This window comes from Armigeres subalbatus, chromosome 2, assembly GCF_024139115.2.
Source record: "Armigeres subalbatus isolate Guangzhou_Male chromosome 2, GZ_Asu_2, whole genome shotgun sequence".
Lineage (NCBI taxonomy): Eukaryota > Metazoa > Arthropoda > Insecta > Diptera > Culicidae > Armigeres > Armigeres subalbatus.
In genome coordinates, this window is record NC_085140.1 from 259318802 (window position 1) to 259341796 (window position 22995).

At 40.1% G+C, this 22995-nt stretch overlaps 1 protein-coding gene across 8 annotated transcripts in view; it reads right to left on the reverse strand.

Annotated features, from left to right (window-relative positions):
* Positions 1–948: 948 nt before the first annotated feature.
* Positions 949–22995, reverse strand: part of LOC134212133 (cGMP-dependent 3',5'-cyclic phosphodiesterase-like) — a 208371-nt gene continuing 186324 nt past the window's right edge. For all 8 annotated transcript variants that reach the window (XM_062689721.1, XM_062689727.1, XM_062689726.1 and 5 more), the window contains exons 8-13: positions 19934–20076; positions 19775–19841; positions 2978–3136; positions 2578–2906; positions 1746–2163; positions 949–1677 (exon numbers count right to left, since the gene is read on the reverse strand). In XM_062689721.1, the coding sequence (XP_062545705.1) occupies positions 1387–1677; positions 1746–2163; positions 2578–2906; positions 2978–3136; positions 19775–19841; positions 19934–20076 (1407 nt within the window). In that variant the 3' untranslated portion in view covers positions 949–1386. The remainder of the gene's footprint in view (positions 1678–1745; positions 2164–2577; positions 2907–2977; positions 3137–19774; positions 19842–19933; positions 20077–22995) is intronic.

The following is a 22995-nucleotide window of genomic DNA, read 5'->3' on the forward strand; positions in this document are numbered from 1 at the left end:
CTCGATTTTTTCAGCACTCGTAGTATTTATCCAACTCGGCAAGCCTCGTTGGATAAACGTACAACTCGTGCTGAAAAAATCATCTTTTTGCAACTAGTTGCACAAACTACTATTAAAATGTTATTAACAGTTATATGTTGAAAACTTAGAATACGTAGGATTAGAATTTTGAAAAACTACATGTTAGGCTCATGATCTACATATGTTTTTTTAATCAAAATAATTCAACTTTCGTGTTACCTATATAAAAGTAAATTAAATTTCTAACCCAAAAAAATGAACAATTTTAGGCTAAAATGTGTTTTAACGCTTTAATAAGCATTTTAAAAGTTACGTCCTATATCCCTTGCTGGGTGAAATAAAAAAGCATCAGCCGGTCCCCATTTTGTTTTCTAGATATCGTCAGGGCCAACATTAATTTGTAAAATGCATTGAATTATTTGTTACCGTGTTTAGCTACACAGATCACACCCCATTCGGCATCGTCTTGATAAACAATACCACGAACGCGATCCATAAAATCCAATGGAAATGCGAAAAGTCATTCTCATGAGAAATGAAGAGGAGAGAGTGAAAATAGAAACGAGGGAAATTTAACTAGACTTTGCATGAGAGCACGGAATGTGGATATCGTCAGTTAGTCGGATTGCATCCATTGCAATTGTGCTTATTCTGCGTCTCGAATGACTCGAGAATTATCGATTTCGAATTTCGACACGTCTCACGTGAGACGACTATGTAATTTAAATGCGAGGTATCGACATTTCTCATTAAATTCGAAACGCCTCACCTCATTACGAGACGCAAAATAAGCACAAAATTTAATGAGTGGAGTATGCTCCAACCTACATTTAGGCACATTAAGTGGCTCACTACAGGGAATGATAGACATTTTCGTCTGAGTTTTCCGCAATCATGTGCACTCGTACACCATTAAAACACAAAGGGTAATTGTCATTATAGCATTTATATTGTTTGTGAATATTTTTTTCTATTTGCATTTGTAAAGTTTTCAATCAAATATCAAGTTGAATTTTTTCTTACTAACATTGCTAGATATTAAAATTTATTTAATTACTAAAAGTAGACATCATTCTTTACATTTAGGTACATCTAATTATTATCGTTTGCCAGCAAACAAAGTGATCGATGTATGGACCTTTGATTACCAACTATTTTCAATAAAACACATTTTTCTACGCTATTAGGCCTAATTAGAAAATAAATAGACACACTCTCGCTATCCAGCAATCACCACAGAATACCATTACGAACAGATATTACACTCAGGTTAAAGGACTGTTTTCGTATAAACTAAACCTAATCACTAGCATCGAACGATGATAGACTCGAGCCAACACAACCGACGGCTTCAGCACACAGCTCCTAATTACAGGTATCGTAGCAGTTCTCACAGCAGTCACTAGTCCTAGAGCAGACTCCGTTCTCTTTGATGTCCACCCACTGCTGTCGATTACTGTCGATCGTGTCAAGGAATGGTTGAGTTTCTGTGAAAATCTGCGCCAATATTTCGAAGGTTGGTCGAACGACCATCGATAGGAACTCGATCTGCAGCACCGGAATACACGCCTTTTTTCGATCCATCATAGTATTCGGCCGCAGGCCCATCTGCTTTTCAAGGTCCCCCTCGGCGAAGAACTCGGCGTATACTAGGTGCTGTGGGACAAAGTACATACAAACTAGATTAGTCTGTGTGATGTGTATGATAGGACAGAAAAACCTACCGCCACGTGTTGAACCGTTTTCCAACTCTTAATTTGGTCGCTCAAATCGCAGCATGTGATCATCAACGACAGAAGTAACCGCTGGTTGGAACCTTCGGACAGATTCTGCGGTTGAAGTCGTTTCAGATGTGGCATTATCCTGAAGTGATTTGCCAGATCGGTTGCCAAAATGAGATCCCTTAGAAAGTCAATGCACTCCTTGAACTGCTCCGTTGAAAGCCTGTCGAGGATTTTGCTGCTGGAGTCGTTGAGAATGCAAATCGCCTGCGATAGGTGGTGCCGCTCGTTGACGCTTCCTTCGCTGCTGTACAACCGTGCCAGCGGACTACTGGATTGTGTTTGGTAGGTGTTGCTGGTGCCCCGGTGATCCAGATCGTGACAGAAAGCAGCAATTAGGAAGGAGAAACCTTGCATTTTGCTATAAGAGATGTATAAAGCAAACATCAAATATGGATTTGGTAATTTATAGTATCTTCAACAAGCGTTGAAGACTTGTAAAATTTCTTTCATTTTCATAGGTATATGTAAAAATAAAAAATTTGGTTCATTAAATGTGACGATTAATACAGATGAAGGAAGTTCGAGGAGGGCGTGATTGATAAATCGAAATCGTTACTAATTATGACAAGTAGGGTAATTCGCCAAATGTTGAACGGCTAATTTCTTCGCCTATTGTTGAACGCACGTGCATTTCTTATGGCAGTTCAACAATAGGCGACACAATTACCCGTTTAACATTTGGCGGTTTCCCCTATCTTCAAACACTAAATGCAAATATAAATTTCATAAACATAAAAAAATTCAAGAAATATTTCAGTACAAAAAAACTTACGTTATAACACCATTATCTATCAGCTTCAGATTGACCATCAACGAGTAAGCAAAATGTGCCACCGAAAACGCATGCCACCAGTTGTGATACGGCGTGTCGCGGTAGCCTTTTTGTACCAGCAGAATAAATCGTGCCAATTTGTCTTCGGGTATTTGGAACGTGGTCACAAAGTTGAGATCGTAGAACATTTTTATTGATAATTGCACCGAAAGAGCATAGTTTTTCACTTCCCGGGGGCAGAAGTCAAACCGCGGCAAGTCCATCGCAAACTGATCCGCCTCGTGTGCGTTGACGGCTTCCAGTACGTGTTGAATCTCCGTATCCGGCACCTGCGAAGATGGAAACAACACAAAATACAAAAGGTGAGGGACAATCATTTTTCTCGTGGCAAATTTATTACCTTCATGTGATAGAGCAGCAGTTCCTGGGAGAGTTTGTAGCGTGCTTCCGCCTTTTGGACTTGCTTATGAACCAGTGCATGCATAATGCTGATACCGCAGTATACGGAGAAAGCGGTAGCCACTTCTTCGTCACATTTATCAAAGTGAAACCCGTTGAGCTGAAATGAGGGAATAACTGTTAGGGTATGTGTTTTTAAGATTGTTGGTTTTTTATGTCATGGAGTTTTGGTGAAACCTATTGGTTAACCTTTAAAATTTCATTTCCCACAGCTATTATTTGGAGTAAATAATATTCGAGTTATATTAAGGTTAAACAATAAACCAATTAGCGGCAATGGAGTAAATATAAAGATGCAGCATTTCCTGAACATATTTTTAACCTACCCCCTAGCATTTTTTTTAAATATTTGTATCGGCCTAAGAAATTTTTTAATAATTATTTTTGGTAGGTGTTGATTTTATGCCGTTGAAATAAATCGATTGTCGGCACCCCAAAAATGAACTGAAGGCGTATAGCTGAACATATCAAGATTTATTATGTAAATTGCAATGAAATTAATGCAACGAGTCCTGTGAAAGACGCGAATGATCAGTTATTGACCGACCCAACTGACTAGCTAAAACGCTAGTTCGAGCACTTCGAACAACTTTTCATGTGCCAGCCAGGTCACCACCACCTCGGCATGATCTGCCTAGGATCCGACGCATAACACGCGTCAATACCGAAGCTCCATCACTGCTAGAGATTCAAACAGCCATCCAAAGCATGAAAGCGAATAAAACTCCAGAGGTCGATCGCATATCAGCCGAGATGTTTAAGTCTGACCCCATGACATCCGCTCAACTACTACAACGTTTATTTCGTATAATCGGGGGCACCACAACTTTCCCTGTCGAGTGGATGCAAGGTAACTTAGTGAAGGTACCCAAAAAGGGTGACCTGACTGTATGCGATAACTGGCGTGACATTATGTTGCTGTGTACCGTTCTCAAAGTTCTATGCAAAAATATCCTAGCCCAGATTCAGAAGAAGATCGATGCAACTCTTCGCCGGCAGCAGGCCGGATTCCATGTCGGAAGATCCTGTGTGTCACGCTCCATATCATTCTGGAGCAGGCCAACGAATTCCATGAGTCCCTTTACTTGGTATTCATTGATTACGAAAAAAGCTTTCGACCGTCTCAATCACAAGAATATGTGGGGCGAACTGAGACGCAAGGGGGTTCCTGAGAAAATCATCGGCCTCATTGAGGCACAGTACGAGGACTTTTCGTGTAAAGTGCTGCACAATCGGGTCTTGTCCGACCCTATCCGGGTCGTAGCTGGTGTGAGGCAAGGATGTATTCTATCACCGTTACTGTTCCTCATCGTTATCGACGAGATTCTGGTAGATGCGATTGACCGTGAACCAAACCGCGGGCTGTTATGGCAGCCTATAACCATGGAGCACCTAAACGGCTTCGAATTGGCTGATGACGTTGCACTCCTCGCTCAACGGTGCTCTGATATGCAGAGTAAGCCGAGCATTCCTTTTCGGAAGGTTCAGTCATCAACGTCAATAAAACCAAATCGTTGGATGTAAACACGGTGACCCCTTCCAGTTTCACAATAGCCGGGCAATCAGTGGAGAATGTTGAAAGCTTCTAATATCTTGGCAGTCAAATGACGGCGGTACCAATATCGACATAGGCGCACCGATCAAGAAAGCAAGGGCTGCCTTTCAAATTTAAGAAATATCTGAAAAAAAATATGCAAATAAGGGAACGCACAAAAGGCACGGCAAATGCTGGGTAAAGCGTACCATTGGTACTTCGCGTACCTGAAGGAATAAAATAGACCCCATCTCGCGGTCCTTAGCCTCTTACCCAGCAACTCCTATCCCTACCTCCCCGCGGTGCTGGCCGGGATACGAGCAACCTTAGGGAAGATCGGGTAACCAACCCCGGTGGGAACTATGGTCGTATGCTGACAGGGAAGGGGGGGTTTGCTCCTCTCCGGAGGTGCAAATCTTACTGAGCGTCTGTTCTCCATGTCAGGATCGGCTCACAACAGCGTCTGTTTTCCATGCTAGGGACGGCTGATCATCGTCCGTGTGCCAGCGAGGGACTCTAAATGAAACTGTGTACTATGGTCCACCGGAAATAAGAAGGAATGGTCGTCCGGAAATTTGGTCCGGGTTTGGTGTCAGGCCTTACAAGCCAGCCTTTAAAAAAACTTACGCAATGAATAATCAACAAAAGAGTACGGACCGGAACAATCGACGAAGACCACAGCGACGAAAAGGGACTAGCGATTGAAAACTCGATTCGTAGAACTGTAAATCTCTCATCTTCATCGGGAGCACACGCATACTCGCCGATGTGCTCAAGGACCGTGGATTCGGCATCGTAGCGCTGCAGGAGGTTTGTTGGAAGGGATCAATGGTGCGAACGTTTAGAGGTAATCATACCATCTACCAGAGCTGCGGCAGCTACACGAGCTGGGAACAGCTTTCATAGTGATGGGCGACATGCAAAGGCGCGTGATCGGGTGGTGGCCGATCAACGAGAGAATGTGCAGGTTGAGGATCAAAGGCCGGTTCTTCAACTTCAGCATAATCAACGTCCATAGCCCACACTCCGGAAGCACTGATGATGATAAGGACGCATTCTACGCGCAGCTGGAACGTGAGTACGACAGCTGCCCAAGCCACGACGTCAAAATTATCATAGGAGATTTGAACGCTCAGGTTGGCCAAGAGGAGGAGTTTAGACCGACTATTGGAAAGTTCAGCGCTCACCGGCTGACGAACGAAAACGGCCTACGACTAATTGATTTCGCCGCCTCCAAGAATATGGCCATTCGCAGCACCTACTTTCAACACAGCCTCCCGTATCGGTACACCTGGAGATCGCCACTGCAGACAGAATCACAAATCGACCACGTCCTGATTGATGGACGGCACTTCTCCGACATTATCGACGTCAGGACATATCGTGGCGCTAACATCGACTCTGACCACTATCTGGTGATGGTTAAACTGCGCCCAAAACTATCCGTCATCAACAATGTTCGGTACCGACGACCGCCGCGGTACGACCTAGAGCGACTGAAGCAACCTGATGTCGCCACTGCATACGCGCAGCATCTCGAGGCAGCGTTGCCGGAAGAGGGTGAGCTCGATGGGGCCCCTCTTGAGGACTGCTGGAATACAGTCAAAGCAGCCATTAACGACGCAGCGGAGAGCAACGTCGGGTATATGGGTCGAAGTCGACGGAACGATTGGTTCGACGAAGAGTGCAGACAGATTCTGGAGGAGAAGGACGCAGCGCGGGCGGTCGCGCTGCAGCAAGGTACCCGGCAGAACGTGGAACGTTATAGACGGAAGCGGAGACAACAGACCCGCCTTTTCAGGAGAAGAAACGCCGCCTGGAAGAAGCGGAGTGCGAGGAGATGGAACAGCTGTGCCGTTCTCAAGATACACGCAAGTTCTATCAGAAGCTCAACGCATCCCGCAAAGGCTTCGTGCCGCGAGCCGAAATGTGCCGGGATAAGGATGGGAGCATCTTGACGGACGAACGTGTGGTGATCGAAAGGTGGAAGCAGCACTACGAGGAACATCTGAATGGCGCTGAGAGTACAGGCAATGAGAGTCAAGGCAGCGGAGGAGATGACTACGTCAGTTCAGCGGACGATGGAAGCCAACCAGCCCCCACCTTGAGGGAAGTTAAGGATGCCATTCAACAGCTAAAGACCAATAAAGCAGCTGGTAAGGATGGTATCGGAGCTGAGCTCATCAAGATGGGCCCGGAAAAGCTGGCCACTTGCCTGCACAAACTGATAGTCAGAATCTGGGAAAACGAACAGCTACCGGAGGAGTGGAAGGAAGGGTTATATGCCCCATCTACAAGAAAGGCGACAAACTGGAGTGTGAGAACTTTCGAGCGATCACCATCCTTAATGCCGCCTACAAAGTGATATCCCAGATCATCTTCCGTCGTCTGTCACCATTAGTGAACGAGTTCGTGGGAAGTTATCAAGCCGGCTTCGTTGACGGCCGCTCGACAACGGACCAGATCTTTACTGTACGGCAAATCCTTCAAAAATGCCGTGAATACCAGGTCCCAACGCACCATCTGTTCGTTGATTTCAAGGCGGCATACGACAGTATAGACCGCGTAGAGCTATGGAAAATTATGGACGAGAACAGCTTCCCTGGAAAGCTTACCAGACTGATCAAAGCAACGGTGGATGGTGTGCAAAACTGTGTGAAGATCTCGGGCGAACACTCCAGTTCGTTCGAATTGCGCCGGGGACTAAGACAAGGTGATGGACTTTCGTGCCTGTTGTTCAACATTGCGCTAGAAGGTGTCATGCGGAGAGCCGGGTGTAACAGCCGGGGTACGATTTTCAACAGATCCAGTCAATTTATTTGCTTCGCGGATGACATGGACATTGTCGGCCGAACATTTGCAAAGGTGGCAGAACTGTACACCCGCCTGAAACGTGAAGCAACAAAAGTTGGACTGGTGGTGAATGCGTCAAAGACAAAGTACATGCTTGTGGGTGGAACCGAGCGCGACAGGGTCCGCCTGGGAAGCAGTGTTACGATAGACGGGGATACCTTCGAGGTGGTCGAGGAATTCGTCTACCTCGGATCCTTGCTAACGGCTGACAACAACGTTAGTCGTGAAATACGAAGGCGCATCATCTGTGGAAGTCGGGCCTACTACGGGCTCCAGAAGAAACTGCGGTCGAAAAGATTCGCCACCGCACCAAATGTGTCATGTACAAGACGTTAATAAGACCGGTAGTCCTCTACGGACATGAAACATGGACAATGCTCGAGGAGGACTTGCAAGCACTCGGAGTATTCGAGAGACGGGTGCTTAGGACCATCTTTGGCGGTGTACAAGAAGACGGTGTGTGGCGGCGAAGAATGAACCATGAGCTCGCCCAGCTCTACGGCGAACCCAGTATCCAGAAGGTAGCTAAAGCCGGAAGGGTACGATGGGCAGGGCATGTTGCAAGAATGCCGGACAGCAACCCTGCAAAGATGGTGTTCGCTTCCGATCCGGCAGGTACGAGACGACGTGGAGCGCAGCGAGCGAGATGGGCAGACCAGGTGCAGAACGACTTGGCGAGCGTGGGGCGTATTCGAGGATGGAGAGATGCGGCCTCGAACCGTGTATTGTGGCGTCAAATTGTTGATTCAGTGTTATCTGTATAGATGTAGACTAAATAAATGAAATGAATGAAACACTATTAGCACATGACAATTCCTGTTTACATTATGCTTATTTCGCGCTAGTATTGTCGGACAGTGCATTGTCCGCTAGAACTAGCTCTTGTGTAAACGGGACATGAATGTAAACACGGTGACCCCTTCCAGTTTCACAGTAGCCGGGAAATCAGTGGAGAATGTTGAAAGCTTCTAATATCTTGGTAGCCAAATGACGGCGGTACCAATATCGACATAGGCGCACGGATCAAGAAAGCAAGGGCTGCCTTTGCAAGTTTAAGAAATATCTGAAAAAATATGCAAATAAGGAACGCACAAAAGCACAAATTTTCAACTCTAACGTCAAATCTGTGCTGTTATACGGTAGCGAAACATAGTGTGTACCAGTGGAGAACACTCAACGGCTGCATGTGTTCATCAACAGATGCCTGCGGTATATAATTAGGGCCTGGTGGTTTCACAACTGGATCTCAAACAACGAGCTCCATCGTCGTTTTCAGCAGAGGCTAATAGCAACAGAAATTCGGGATCGGAAGTGGGGCCGGGTCGGCCACTCTCTACGTAGAGGCGGAAACGAAATCTGTGAACAAGTATTAGACCGGAACCCAAGTAAGTGTAAACAAGTAACTGTAAACAAATATTAGACATCACAGACAGACCCAGAGGCTCATGGCGGCGAAGCCTCAATATAGACCGAAATCTAACCTGGCAACAGGTTAAAGCGATAGCCGGACATCGCTCAGGATGGAGATCTTTCAAGTCGGCCCTTTGCACCACCGGAGGTGTAATGTACAGGACCCATAAGTAAGTAAGCAATGAAAGTAATTACATTTTAGTACATTATACATTTTTAATTAGGCTTTCAAAAATTGTTTTTTCATCTTCATTAAAAAGGCATTCAGCCCGAGGCTGGGTTGTCTCTTTCAAAAGTTATTTTCGCTCACATCGTGGCTGATAACCTGAAATTAGTCAACTAACTTTGATATGTGGAGATGTTTGGAGACGCATCATGGCAGAAAATCGTACATTCTTTGGACTCCGAAAAACGCTCCTATTGAATAGAGTTCGCCATCGTACCAAACTGACTATCCAACAAAATTGATTTTTTTTTCGCTCCCTTCAACTATTTTCAATGTACTCAATAGACGTTCACGTTCATTTATTGTGAAAAAAGAATTAAATTCACAAAAGTATGTATTTTCATAGATATTTAGTTTCTCTGCTCTGCAAACCTGAATTTAGGCTCCTCACTTTGAAAACAAGGTTTGAATTTTGTTGTTGTTGGTATGATTTTATTTGGCACGTTCATTTGTTGTGGGAAACGAAATGTATATAACAAAAGAACGTATTTTCATAAAAAAAAAGCATTGTAGAATGCATGTAGATTGTTGGATTTTATTTGACGCGATCAATTGTTGAGAAAAACGGAATGTAATTCTCAAAAGTACGTATGTTCATAGAAATTTGGTTTCTCTACTCTGCAAAGCTGAATTCTGCTCCTAACTTTGGGAATGAAGTTTTTATTTTGTAGAATGGGCCATGCAGAATGCATGTGGATTGTTGAATTTTGTTCAACACGTTCATTTGTTGTAAAAAAACGGAATTAAATTCACAAAGTTAATTAAATTTTCAAAGAAATTTGGTTTCTCTGCTCTGCAAAACAGTATTTAGGCTTCGCACTTTGCGAATAAAGTTTGAATATCGTAGAATAGACCTTGTAGAAAAGGGGCCCTCCTTAGCCGTGCGGTAAGACGCGCGGCTACAAAGCAAGACCATGCTGAGGGTGGCTGGGTTCGATTCCCGGTGCCGGTCTAGGCAATTTTCGGATTGGAAATTGTCTCGACTTCCCTGGGCATAAAAGTATCATCGTGTTAGCCTCATGATATACGAATGCAGAAATGGTAACTTGTCTTAGAAACCTCGCAGTTAATAACTGTGGAATTGCTGAACACTAAGCTGCGAGGCGGCTCTGTCCCAGTGTGGGGATGTAATGCCAATAAGAAGAAGAAGAAGAAGACCTTTTAGAATGAATATTGTTTGTTGAATTTTATTTGGCACATACATTTGTTGTGAAAAACGGAATGTAATTCACAGAAGTACATATTTTCATAGTAACTTGGTTTCTATGCACTGCAAAGCTGAATGTCAGCATCTCACTGTCACGGTGCCCCGGTAGACCGTTATTATAAAATAAAAATTTCCATCAAAACCAAGTACAGGGCTCAATTCCTGTGGTAATTCTGCACCTCAGGACCAATTTTTAAAAAAATCCCTAGGAGGAATCTAGAGAAATCTTGATTTGAATTTGAATCTTGATAAGAAATTTCAAAAGAATCCAAAAATATAACCAAAAACCCTGATTAATCCACCTAGATAGATGTCCTTCAATTCTTCTTTAACCTGCCAGTTGGAAGTAACCACCAGCCTTTCAGGGTTGCTGTCCGGCATTCTTGAAATATGCCCTGCCCATCGTACCCTTCCAGCTTTAGCTACCTTCTGGGTACTGGGTTCGCCGTAGAGCTTGTAACATGATAATTTCCAGAATATCATAAATTAAGTATTTTGACGCTATCAAGTTATTTACGACATGCTTACATGTTGGTCGAACATTACATCGCTTGGATGTACATTTCTATATTTCTTCACAAAGTCTTTTCCCACGAACAAATCTGGGTCATGTCGCTTAATAGCTAATTGTTTATATTTTACAGCTCAATACCCATCATGGGTGGCAACATCCTAGAACACTTGCATTCCCATGCATGTAACACTGAGTCATCAAATGACAACACATTGCACCACTTGACAATCGGTCTAGTGGCATCGAATTTCATGAGAACATGCAAAGCGCAAGAACATTCCTTTTTCCGTTCTTCGCTGACCTAACCCAACAGCGCATAGGTTGAACTAGCAATGCGTTTGTGCATGCTTATTAGTATTGGTTAGTATTCTTCTGATTGGACAAATTGGAAAATGGGTTGTTCCTACCTTCTAGTTAAGCAACGTACTAGATTAAGCCGATAGGTTAGCTGTAAGCAAAGCAACTTAATAAAGAACGGATGATCGACAACCATCGTGAAAACTAGACTTCTCAGTGTTTCTTATTTGAGATGTGAATTTCTTAAAGGATAACGAGTATCCTAAAAGCTTTTGTTTCAAACTTCGCCGCCACACACCATTCTCTTGCACAACTCCAAAGATGGCCCCAAACACGCGTTGCCGTTATCAGAACTATAAATATTCACAACTGACTTAACTTACCAAACTGACTTAAGTATGTTTTTGTATGGCTAACTTGCTCGGGTTTAGTATAAGTGTTGCTTTCAATGCAAAGTAAAAATTAATTTTAATCTAGTGTATATTTTCATAATGGAGAGAAGTAAGACCAGAGTTCGTGTAGAATAATAGTAGTTAGAAGCTGTTATACTCGATCACAGCACTTATTAACCGATATTTGCTAAAAAATCTCGTCAAAGTTCTAATCAACGGACTAGAAAAAGCACGTTTGATATGTAAGCCGAAACCTATTCCGGTATCTCTACAGAACTCAGAAACATGATAATTCAAGATATGGTACTTTGACGTGAATGGAAGCTGCGGCTTTTTCCAGCTGCTAGCAAAGCCATCAATTGCTTCCTCAAAACCATGCTCGAGTTTCAAAGAGCTGTATCTTGCGTACATTTTTTTGAAATCATTCAGAAACTGCTGATTGAAATATTAATTAGAAAATTGTTAATGCTTAAAGAGTAACTTATTGTGACGTAATCCGAAAGATCGGGATTCTAGTGAACTCTATGCAATTTGTAGATGCCTCATCTGTACTTGGTTCACCCATAAATTTACTCAACATGGCGTTTCTCGAGCAACTTTAAAATCGTATTAACAATTCCGAACTAGATGTGTAGTGACGGAGATAAGCAAAGGTTCATTTTGTTTCTTTATTAAAGTGTTTTTAAAAATTGAATATTTCTTCGTCATAACCGAAAACCCAAAAGAATATGCACAAAGCTTGTAAATTTTTTTCTCTCTCTCGTGCATTTTTCCTGATATTTTCCTTGGTTCTCGAGATCTCATTCTATATGCCGAGCTCACTCGTAGCTTTTCCTTACCGCAATCTTTGGAGTCATTACCAGTCCGATTATCCTTATGCGGGGAAATCTCAGAATATGATAGCATCTGACGAAGATCTAACCTGTTATATAATGCTAAACAACTACACTACTTTAAACAAATATTTAAGCTGTTGGTTTTTTCATCAATTTTTTCCATACTCCAATCTTTACTTCTAATGCTCGAATACATTTGTGAATACAATAAAAAATACAAACTTTAATCTGAATGGCATTTAACGAAACATCTGCAGCCTGCACGTGAATTCATGAATGGTTCTGAACTAGAGGTAGCATTCTTGAAGATAGACGGCTTCTATTCATGCAAAAAACATACCTAAGTCAGTTTGGTGAGCTTAATCAGTTGTAAAAACTTATAATTGTAATAAAGGCAACAAATGCAGACTCGTTGAAAACAACTTGGACTGCTTTTTGGACGGCTTTGAAGGTATTTTGGGGATATTATTGAATTAAAATATAGATTATTTTGAAATTTCCTAATAAAAAACTTCAAATCAAGATTTCTTGAGATTCCTCCTAAAATTTTTTTTAAAAATTGATCCAGAGGTGCAGAATTACCACAGGAATTGAGCCCTGTACTTGGTTTTGATGGACATTTTTAATTTATAATAACGGTCTACCGGGGCACCGTGACTGTGTGAACAAAGTTTGAATATCATAGGATGGGCCTCGAAAAATGCACAAGAGCTATGCAAAATACAAATTACAACAAATTCAATAACCCATATGCATCCTGCAAGGTCCATTCTATAGAATGCAAACTTTATTTCCAAAGTGAAAAGCCTAAATTCAGCTTTGAAGAAAAGAGAAATCAAGTTTCTATGAAAATACGTACTTTTGTGAATTAAATTCCGTTTTTCGCAACAAATGTACGTGCCAAATAAAATCCAACAAACCATATGCATTCTCCAAGGCATATTCTACTATATTCAAACCTTATTCGCAAAGTGCGGAGCTGAAATACTGTTTTGCTGAGCAGAGAAATCAAATTTCCTTGAAAATACGTACTTTGTGAATGAACTCCCGTTTTTCACAACAAATGTACGTGCCATATAAAATGCAACGAACCATATGCAAGGTCTATTCTACGATATTCAAACTTTATTCTTAAAGCGAGGAAGCCAAAATTCAGCTTTGCAGATCAGAGAAAGCAAGTTTCTATGAAAATACGCACTTTTGTGAATTACATTCCGTTTTTCACAACAAATGTACGTGCCAAATAAAATCCTTGCATTCTGCGAGCCGTTAACGAGGATAACAACATCCATCTTATTCCCAAAGAATTCTCGAAGGAGTTGGAGATCACAGCTGGCGAATTGAAAGCCTATATCAAATCATCGAAAAACATGAGGGCTCCATGCTTCGACAGCATCCTGAATCTCGAGCTCGACATATGAGTGCTCCGTTATTCGAGTACATTTTGCTGCTTTTAAATCAGTGTCTCCGTCTCAGCTACTTCCCATCGTCCTGGAAGTCAGGCAAATTCATCCCCATCCTGAAGCCTGGGAAGAATTCTTCGTCTCCGAAAAGTTATCGCCCTATCAGCCTTCTCTCATGGTTATCCAAGCTGTTTGAAAAGGCGATTCACAGCTGGGGTGGCATTGCGCATCTCGATTCGAACGAAGTTCTATCGAGTAGAACATATTTAGCATTACGGCTTTCGATTCGATCTCGAAAACGACTCATCGTTTGAGTATGCTCGAGGAGGTAAAAGAATAAAAAAAGGTGTTTTGGCATTCTGTAAATTCGATAGCACACTGAAAAACGATTCAAGTCGAATGAAAAACGCTCGTCACCTTTATAGCTTTCGAATGTTGTTCGAGAGTCATCTCTTTCTGAATGTTATAATTATATTTATTATTATTTCTGAACGGGAAGAGAATAAATGTTTCATTATTGTATCTTGAAGGAACATAGAAAAATAAGAGGAATTTAAGTAAGAAAGTATGGCAATGGGACTAACAACGAATAAAAATGGCACGATGAGAAACTTCTCCTTCCATAGAACGCTTATCTATGGACACATTTAGTGTATTTTATGAAATCCTTCCCGGGCCGCACTCTGGGGATAAAACAATCTGGTTTAAACAATCTCTCCATGTGAATTTCGTAGGGCAAACAAAATACGGATAATTGTTATTAACAATTCGGTTGATCAGTCAAAAATCTTGTTACATTTCATTATCCTTATTTACAGCTTAGTAAAATACGAAACCATTAGCATCACCAAACGAATTAATTTTGGTTTTATTTACGAAATAACACGTAACTGTTTCTGATCGATACGTGCATATACAAATGAAGCAAATGCTGACATGTTGAGGAACCCTGAGATCCATTTGATACATATATATCTGCTTCGCATGCATTCATGTAATGCACGTGTTTCCGAACAAATTCCTATATTCTACCGTCTACTAGCACAAATAAGGATACTCCAATGACCTCCCATGTCACAGGATTGCTGGCAAAAGCACACAAGCGCTCTCGTGAAGGAAAGAAAATCAGACAACGTGCCCTGCGGGTAAATGCAATCGGCTGCCAGGCAAGATACATTCCGGTGATGTGTGCTACATAAAAATCCTTTTCTCTCTTGGATGGAAAACGCAATCGTGTTCATTCCCGCCCTGAAGCCCTCTTCTGCATTTTGTTGGTTGGAGTTTTCTATTTCCTATTCTCCACATTTATCGGTACTCTGTGGTGATACAAACGATATGCGTTAGTGCAGCGAAAAGTTTCTCATGAAAAGTTATAAATGTTTAATGAAGCGCTGAATAGTCTAAATAATAATCGTGATAGGAAGCAACTGCTGTTGCTGTTGCGAATTTCCAGAGATAGTTGCGGACAAATGTGGATGCGAATGCCGTGGTAAGAATCCAACTACATATCCAATCATGATATTTGTAGAAATTAAATTAAATTAATTTTAAACCCAGTAGGTACTGAACTGTTCAATGAACCTTAAGCTGTTAAGCTGTCATGGTAGGCCATGTCGCAAAATACTTACAAACATATAAAAAAAACTCTTCTTAAGGTCACTCCTGACAGTTGTCCGCCGGCTCCGTATCGAGTGGTTTGCCCCCGAAAACGCGAGCACTTTGAAACTTGGATTCTGTCAGGAGTGACCTTAACATGTCAAAGTTACTATCATTAATTTGTTTTACGAAATATTTCAGTTTTAGACCAACATTCATTATTCATTATTACAGCAATTATCAGTAAAAAATCAATAAATATTGACTCAATATAAAGGATAAAGTAAAAACTACTTTAGTTTCGCTAAGTTTCTATGATTCATTTAAATATCTCACGATGAAATTAATTTAGACTTAGATCGATGACGGATTTTATTTAAGGGCAGTTGATTCTATCCATTATTTCAATTACAAACTTGTTGCGATTTCAAATTCGTATCGTATGCACAATCGAGGAACGTGTCACTCACAACTGAAATATATTCTCTAGAGATTATTATATATAGGGTAGAGAACCATTTGGGCAATACCCCCTATTTCCGTCTGCAACGTTCATTACTCGATCGCATTACAACCGAATTACTTGGTTTTTAGTACATGGTTGATTTCTGTCGATATCTAGTGATGTACAAAAAATCAAGCCATTTGGTTGGAACGCGGTCGAGTTATTAACGTTGCGGACGGGAATAGGGGGTGCTGCCCAAATGGTCCCACTCCCTATTGGAACACCAAGGTAGCTCACGGTAGACGACTTGTCAGCACCGTGAAAATTCATGCGGCATTCCTGTCGACCATTGTGCAAAACTTTATGCCAAACACTCAAAAGGCTGACGTCGGTTCTTATCAAAGTTTGCTGGAACTTTTAGCACGCGGACAGTAGTAGCAACGAGATGAATCCTGGCAAAAGGAAAAGTTGAGATGGTACTTGTTAACTTGCCACAAGTCTATTTAGATATGATGTGGAACGAAGTGAACCTTGATAATCATGAGATGGAAAATTGATTCAGTTTGGCATTTAGCAGCATATGATAGAGCTGAACAGACCCCCAAATATGTCCGTTTACGAAATAGGGATATGTAAACCGGGTTTATCTGTTTGTTGAATATAGGGTAGTGAGTTATTTCTCGTCGTAGTTGGCACTGCTTGGTTTTCAAACCTAGTTTAAACACTACACTGCCAAAAATATCTATATAAGATATATGTGTCACCGTTATAAATTTTTGCAATAGCTCCACCCTATTATAATCGATATAGAACCACACATAAATTAAATAATTGCTAATTCGAGACCACACATAAAGTTTATTTGGATATATATTTTATTAGTAGTTCGCGTGGAGAATGGAGAATGTTTGCGCTGATATACATCATAAGTTAAATCTATGGATTTTTGCCAATAAATATGTGTGGATTTCTAGTAGTGTAGCCCAACTACTGACTCGAACTAAGTTGCATGTAACATGTATTTTAGAGTTTTTACTTTCCATTGCGTTCTATTAGCACAATGAACAATTCATGAATCGGCAATCAAAACTACCCTAGAGCTTTAAGTACGTAGACTTTTTTGTAACAAAAACTATTTTTTTAGTCTACAACTGTGAATTACTGGCCAAATCATACCGCAAACTTATCAGTAAAAACGAATTTATATGTGTTGGGAACATCCTCTCAAGCCTTGTTCACATCGAACTTTCACTAAATTCAAGCCAAATTCAACGATTTCGCGTTGTTTCAACCTGACCACATCCCGAGCAGACGTAAATAGCTCAATTGCAACAAATCGTGATTTGATAGGAAACTGAGCTATGGACATGATTGATATAAGAGATAAAATATCAGACGCGCCGAAATATCATGAGGACATCATGTTGTTAGGGTAAAATATATGTTGCAAAATGGGCAGTTCAACTGCTGTGTGTATTTAGTTGACAGATGCAAGCTTCTCCCGTACAACGAAAAGATTTCATGATGTTCGATCAGCCAACAGCAGGCCACGACTGGCCCTCCTTCCTCATCGACAACCAGCAGGTGCGGACGCGAGCAAGCACCCCACCAATGGAGCTACCCAATATTTTGAATTTTTTATATTCCCACGCAAGATTTTCCGTGGGAATATAAAAGCACACAACCCAAATATGGTCCCCAACTAAATATATCCGCGGGGAAATGTGGAGAAAAAAAGTGCGGAAAATTATTTACAAAGATAACGTATGTAGCAAATAAGCGAAAAATCATTAAGTGGCTGTCGTCGGTGACAGCAGAATTGTGGAAATGCAATGTTCTCCTCATTTTAACTCGCTGTCGACAAACTGTACTACTAGAAAATTTAAACAAATTCTATTGAACGCTGCCGATGCTGATGACAACCGCACGATGATTTCAAGCAAAACCGTAAACGCGCGCGTGAGAGCAGCTTTTTGGATTGACTTGAGACGATGGCTGCGTCGGTAGCGGTCCAACTAACATCTGTATGGTCGCCGGTGGTGATTGAGAAAAATGTTTGTTCTGAAAACAGTTTAAGATAATTTTTGCTTGGTTGATTTAACAATAAATAATACACTGTTCTCTGGGAGATTCCCACACGGTTAACTCAGGTTACTGGGGTCGGTAAATTTGTACTGCGTTTTTTCGGACTGCTGATAAAGTCAGTCAAAAAAAATCACATGACCGTTATATAGCGTACGGATCAAAATATTATCTATTCGAGTAGATGAGTGGGAGTTAACTAAAACTATATTTCATGAGGTCTTCAGAGCTTAGATACAGAAACAGCAAAAATGATAGCCAGAAGGGCACTATTATTCTTCGGAAGAATAGATCGGCTGAGATGCAGCGCCGTTGAAACTGACTTGTCGCATCGATGACGATATAGTTACAAGTGAAAAAATCAATTTAGTAAAAAAAATATGTTTTTAGCAGTAACAGGACTTATAATAGGCCTGTGGCATATAGGAATAAATTTGCCATAATTTGGATATTAAAGAGTAGTAGGAGTGAACAGAATGTTAGTGTGCCTCTTTTCTTTACACCGATGCAGCGGCTACTGGATTTTTTTTATTAGGCGTGAAAGATTTATAGTTGTTTTTTTTTCGAATTTAGCATTATTGGATTGTTCGCAACAATTTCCATTTGAATCAAAAGGCGATTTTTTTTCGATCAGCCATTGCGTTCCAGAATCATTGATAATAACAAACAATATTGACGTAGGACTCGTTGTTTGTTTTCGATACGGATATGGTGGTACATTTCGAATATTTGAAAAACGAAACTGTCACAAAAAATGATAGGTTTTGGAAGCAGATGACTCAATAACTTCTCAACTGACGGAATCTACAAATTTTCAACAGTAGTAGTACACAGATCCCATTCTAATGGATTTTTTCTTCTTATTTTTGATGAGAGAAGAAGGGGAATGTTAGGGTAAAATATATGTTGCAAAATGGGCAGTTCAACTGCTGTGTGTATTTAGTTGACAGATGCAAGCTTCTCCCGTACAACGAAAGATTTCATGATGTTCGATCAGCCAACAGCAGGCCACGACTGACCCTCCTTCCTCATCGACAACCAGCAGGTGCGGACGCGAGCAAGCACCCCACCAATGGAGCTATCTACGGCCAAACGAGGCCGCACACATGTTATGTTGTTTGTAATAAGTGATCAATACATCGTGCTATTAGTTTGTTTTTATTCATAGCATATATTGATATTGAAATGATATTTCAGTAGAAATTTTTAATATTGTTGCCAGTTCTTTTATCTTTTATATGAATCTAGTCCATGTTTTGTTATTCATTTCATGGCTTCTGCCCGAGATTTCATTCTATTTGATTCCCTGATGCTCTGCATAAGCTTTTTTTCTCGTTATTTTCGAATAAGAACTATGAAACCCACCAAGCGCCTATGAAATTTGATCTCATTCGAATGCTGAAACCAGGGAGATAATTAGGGTTTAACGGGCGAAGTTATTAGTATTTGAGCGGAATGTAATCTAATTAACACTCCAGTAAAATGTCAATATCTTCGCTGAATCAACTCCATCTTTTCGCTGCTTTCAGCATTCGAATGTGTAATGGGATACATACTTGAGTAAGAACTGAATGGGATACATACTTTATAATGTAAATGGTTAGCTTTATGATACAGATTTTCAATACATCTCCACACATTTTCCTTGAGATGAGCCAGCCACGGGCTGGATAAATTTATCTAAATTTTAAAAATAATTATGGATTATGAGATTTCAATTATGAATCATTATCACGTTGAAAATTGCTCAAATTCGAACTTTTATGGATTCGAACATATTTTTAAGAATTTTAATCAGGTGTTGTTTACGGATCGTTTTTCATTTTGTATTGATCATACATTGATGCTTATATGCAAAAATATGTTCTGCCCATTCCCAACAACATAACATACGACAGTCGAAGGAAACGCATGGTCTCCCACCGCGTCACACACAATCTTACCTTATTGCACAGTTGAGCCACTCCGATTACGCCTTGCTCGTCACAAATGGGGAAGCACAGAATATTCCTGCGAAGCAAGAGAATCACAAAAGTTGATTGAATAGTTCTGCATGAGTTCGCCGCAACATCGGCGAAACTATGCCAGAGTTCATTGTTTACCGCGTTTTGAAGCCCGTGGATTCGTCGACACCCTTGTAGAACAGTGGATGATGGTAAGCGTTGCGGATGTTTAGCAGATTTCCCGTTTGTGCCACATAGCCGGCGATGCCTTTGCCGCTTGCTATTCGAATTTCCTTGGAAGCCTGGGGGAGGAAAGTTAACGAAAGATGATAGACACATGTACCGTAGATGGGAAGTCAAGGTTGAATCATATTAAGCTGCACATGTTGATTGCTTCTTTTCTTGCTGATGTGATGGGGAAGGTTTTGTATAGACCGGATAAGTTGATACTATTAGTGCACATGTAGGAAACTGTGTCAATATACGCATGGGAGTTGGAATAATAGCTCTCACATTTAGGTAAAGGATATAAGATGATTTTTTTTATTTGTTGTTTTTTTCAACTGTTTTTGAACCACATATGTAAAAATATTTTCGTATTTCACTATACTGTTTCTATATAGTTACCCAAATAAAAAATACAACTCATCATCTAGAAAAGATGAATGGAATCTCAATAAGCTGGCCTAAATATTGTTCAGAGATAACCGTTGATGCTTTGCTGCTCGTACGACTGAAGGAAGCAGTCAAAAGCGTAAATGACGTAAATGTTTCATCGTACTAATTTTAAAATAACGAAATTTAGATCAGAAATGTACCAAGCATAGTACGACCTGCAGAACGAGTTCAAAATTATGTGCGCCATAACAAAATTACTATTGGCAACGTGATTTTGCAATGGGACAACTATACGTAGAACCGCCGGTTATTTATGTCACGTCTTTCGTTATTAGTGATATGTGAGCTGGCCACTAAATAAAGTAAAACAACGTACCATTTGGTTGCCGTGGAGAGAACTAACGCAGAGTTTTATTTTCTCGTCAGCCAGTTATGATTCTGACAGACTCGGTTAGCAAACAGACTCCGATGCTGGATGAAAGAAGTTCAAAGAATATCGACTAAGAATAAAGATACGGCAGCTGTACGTGTTGTTTGCTATTGCCGCAGTGTACGTTTGTGTCTCACACATTTCAGAGATTCCCAAGCAATGTGTATAATGACCCATTACACAATACAGATATATAAATTATTGCAATTTAAGATGGTCAATTCTATTCACTAAACTCATTTACAACTCATACCTAAATATGGGTAAAATTAAATACAATCAATGTCTTTTCTTAACGAATTTGAAATAACTATGCGCAAATGCATTTCACATTTAGAAAATGAGTGGTAGCATAATAGAAATGAGTGGTAGCAGCGTCTCAATTGTCGATTGGTAACATCTGCTATTACAATCTTCTAGAAAAATCTTCAGTAGAAGACGGCCTACTTTCCTTTTGAATGCACTGTACAACAAAAGAAATGATGAAAGAGGCCTTTCAGAAACCACGTGTTTTTGCGGATTTTTATAACAACCCCCCCCCCCTCCCGGGGGTTTATCATGGTCATTTACTGATCCTACTCCACCATCCACCCTATGACCACGTGATTTTTTCAATAAAAAAAATAAAAAAAACACCGAAGAGTAGAAGCGATATTTCTTTCTATCTTTACGTATTTAGGTAGTTCTCCAGCCAAATTTAATTGTTCTGATATTAACAAATATTAGAGTTATTTTTTATGTATGTAACTGCTAAAAAAACGACAGTGCAAGAACTAAAAAATAGGATAGTTGATAATTAATGAAATGTTTGACGGCTTAATTAATTTCATTTCTATTATCGACATTAACGCTTTAATACAATTTAGTAAGTATTATTATTCAATTTTTTTTTCCTTGACGTAATTCCATATGGAACATGTAGGTACCTATATGATTTTTTCATTTCTGAATTTATTTCAATATTTTTTAACTAACTGTTATTCTGGAATTATATTTTGAATCCTAGATTCGTATGGAAGTTCTAGTGTTTATTTCGAAAACTTATAAGTTGAAACCTATAGGTTTGTCTGAAAGTCCGTTTTTTTCACTTTTTAGTTTTTTTGTGGTAATTTTGTGATTTTCATATGGTTCAGAAATATCCTTTGACTCATGACGTATGCTTTTCAATCTAACACATGAAATTTATTGAAAGTCTTAATCTTAGAAATTTATTTGTGTGTTTTTGTGAAATTTATTTGTGTGTTTTTTTAATCTAAGAACTTTATGCGGAATCTCAATATTGGGAAAGTTTTAAAGTATTATTGTACTAGAAGCCCATGTTTGAAAATTCAGGATTCTGTTTAGCATTTATTCCGTGATCTATGATTACTTTTTAAAATTCCATAAAATTCAATTCTGAATGTTACTAATTAACGACTGGAAATATTGTTGCTTCAAGGATATGGCTTTCTCAGTCTTTAAGTTGATCGAAACAGTTATATTTTGAATTGCCCGACGTTTCGGCAGTATGTATTCTGCCTTTTTCAGTTTACCGTTTTTCGTTTTGTATAATATGTCTGTTTCATGGTTTTTGGGCTTCTTGTATGCACCACAATTTTGGATATTGAAAACTGTTAATTTAGGTGACAAAACTATTTCAAAGATGTACAGTGCTTTCCGTTTTGTCACTTAAATTAACAGTTTTCAATGTCCAAAATTGTACTGCATACAAGAAGCCAAAAAACCATCAAAACGACATATCATACAAAACGAAAAACGGTTGACTGACAATTTTCCCTTGGAAAAGGCAGAATACATACTGCCAAAACGTCTGGCAATTCAAAACAGCTATATTTTGATCAAATCTGAGTTTAGAAAACTTAGATTTCATAAAATTATCTAAGATTCTTTGAGTTGTACCACAGCTTGCTTCTGTATCTCCGAATTTCACCTGAAGTGGAAATTAAAAGTCTTAAAGTCCTGCTATTAATAGTTAATTTAATGTAAATTTGAAGCAAGAAGAAGGTTCATATATGTCAGCAGTTCTCGACCCTTGATTTAAGAACCCCCTATTTTTTCGCTGTGAATGAAAATAAACATAACTCATGAGATATATGAAAATCGGGATATAGGCAATACAAAAAGTTGTCTGAAGGCTTTCGAGGCTTTTTAAAGGAGGCTTCCGTGCCTCTTG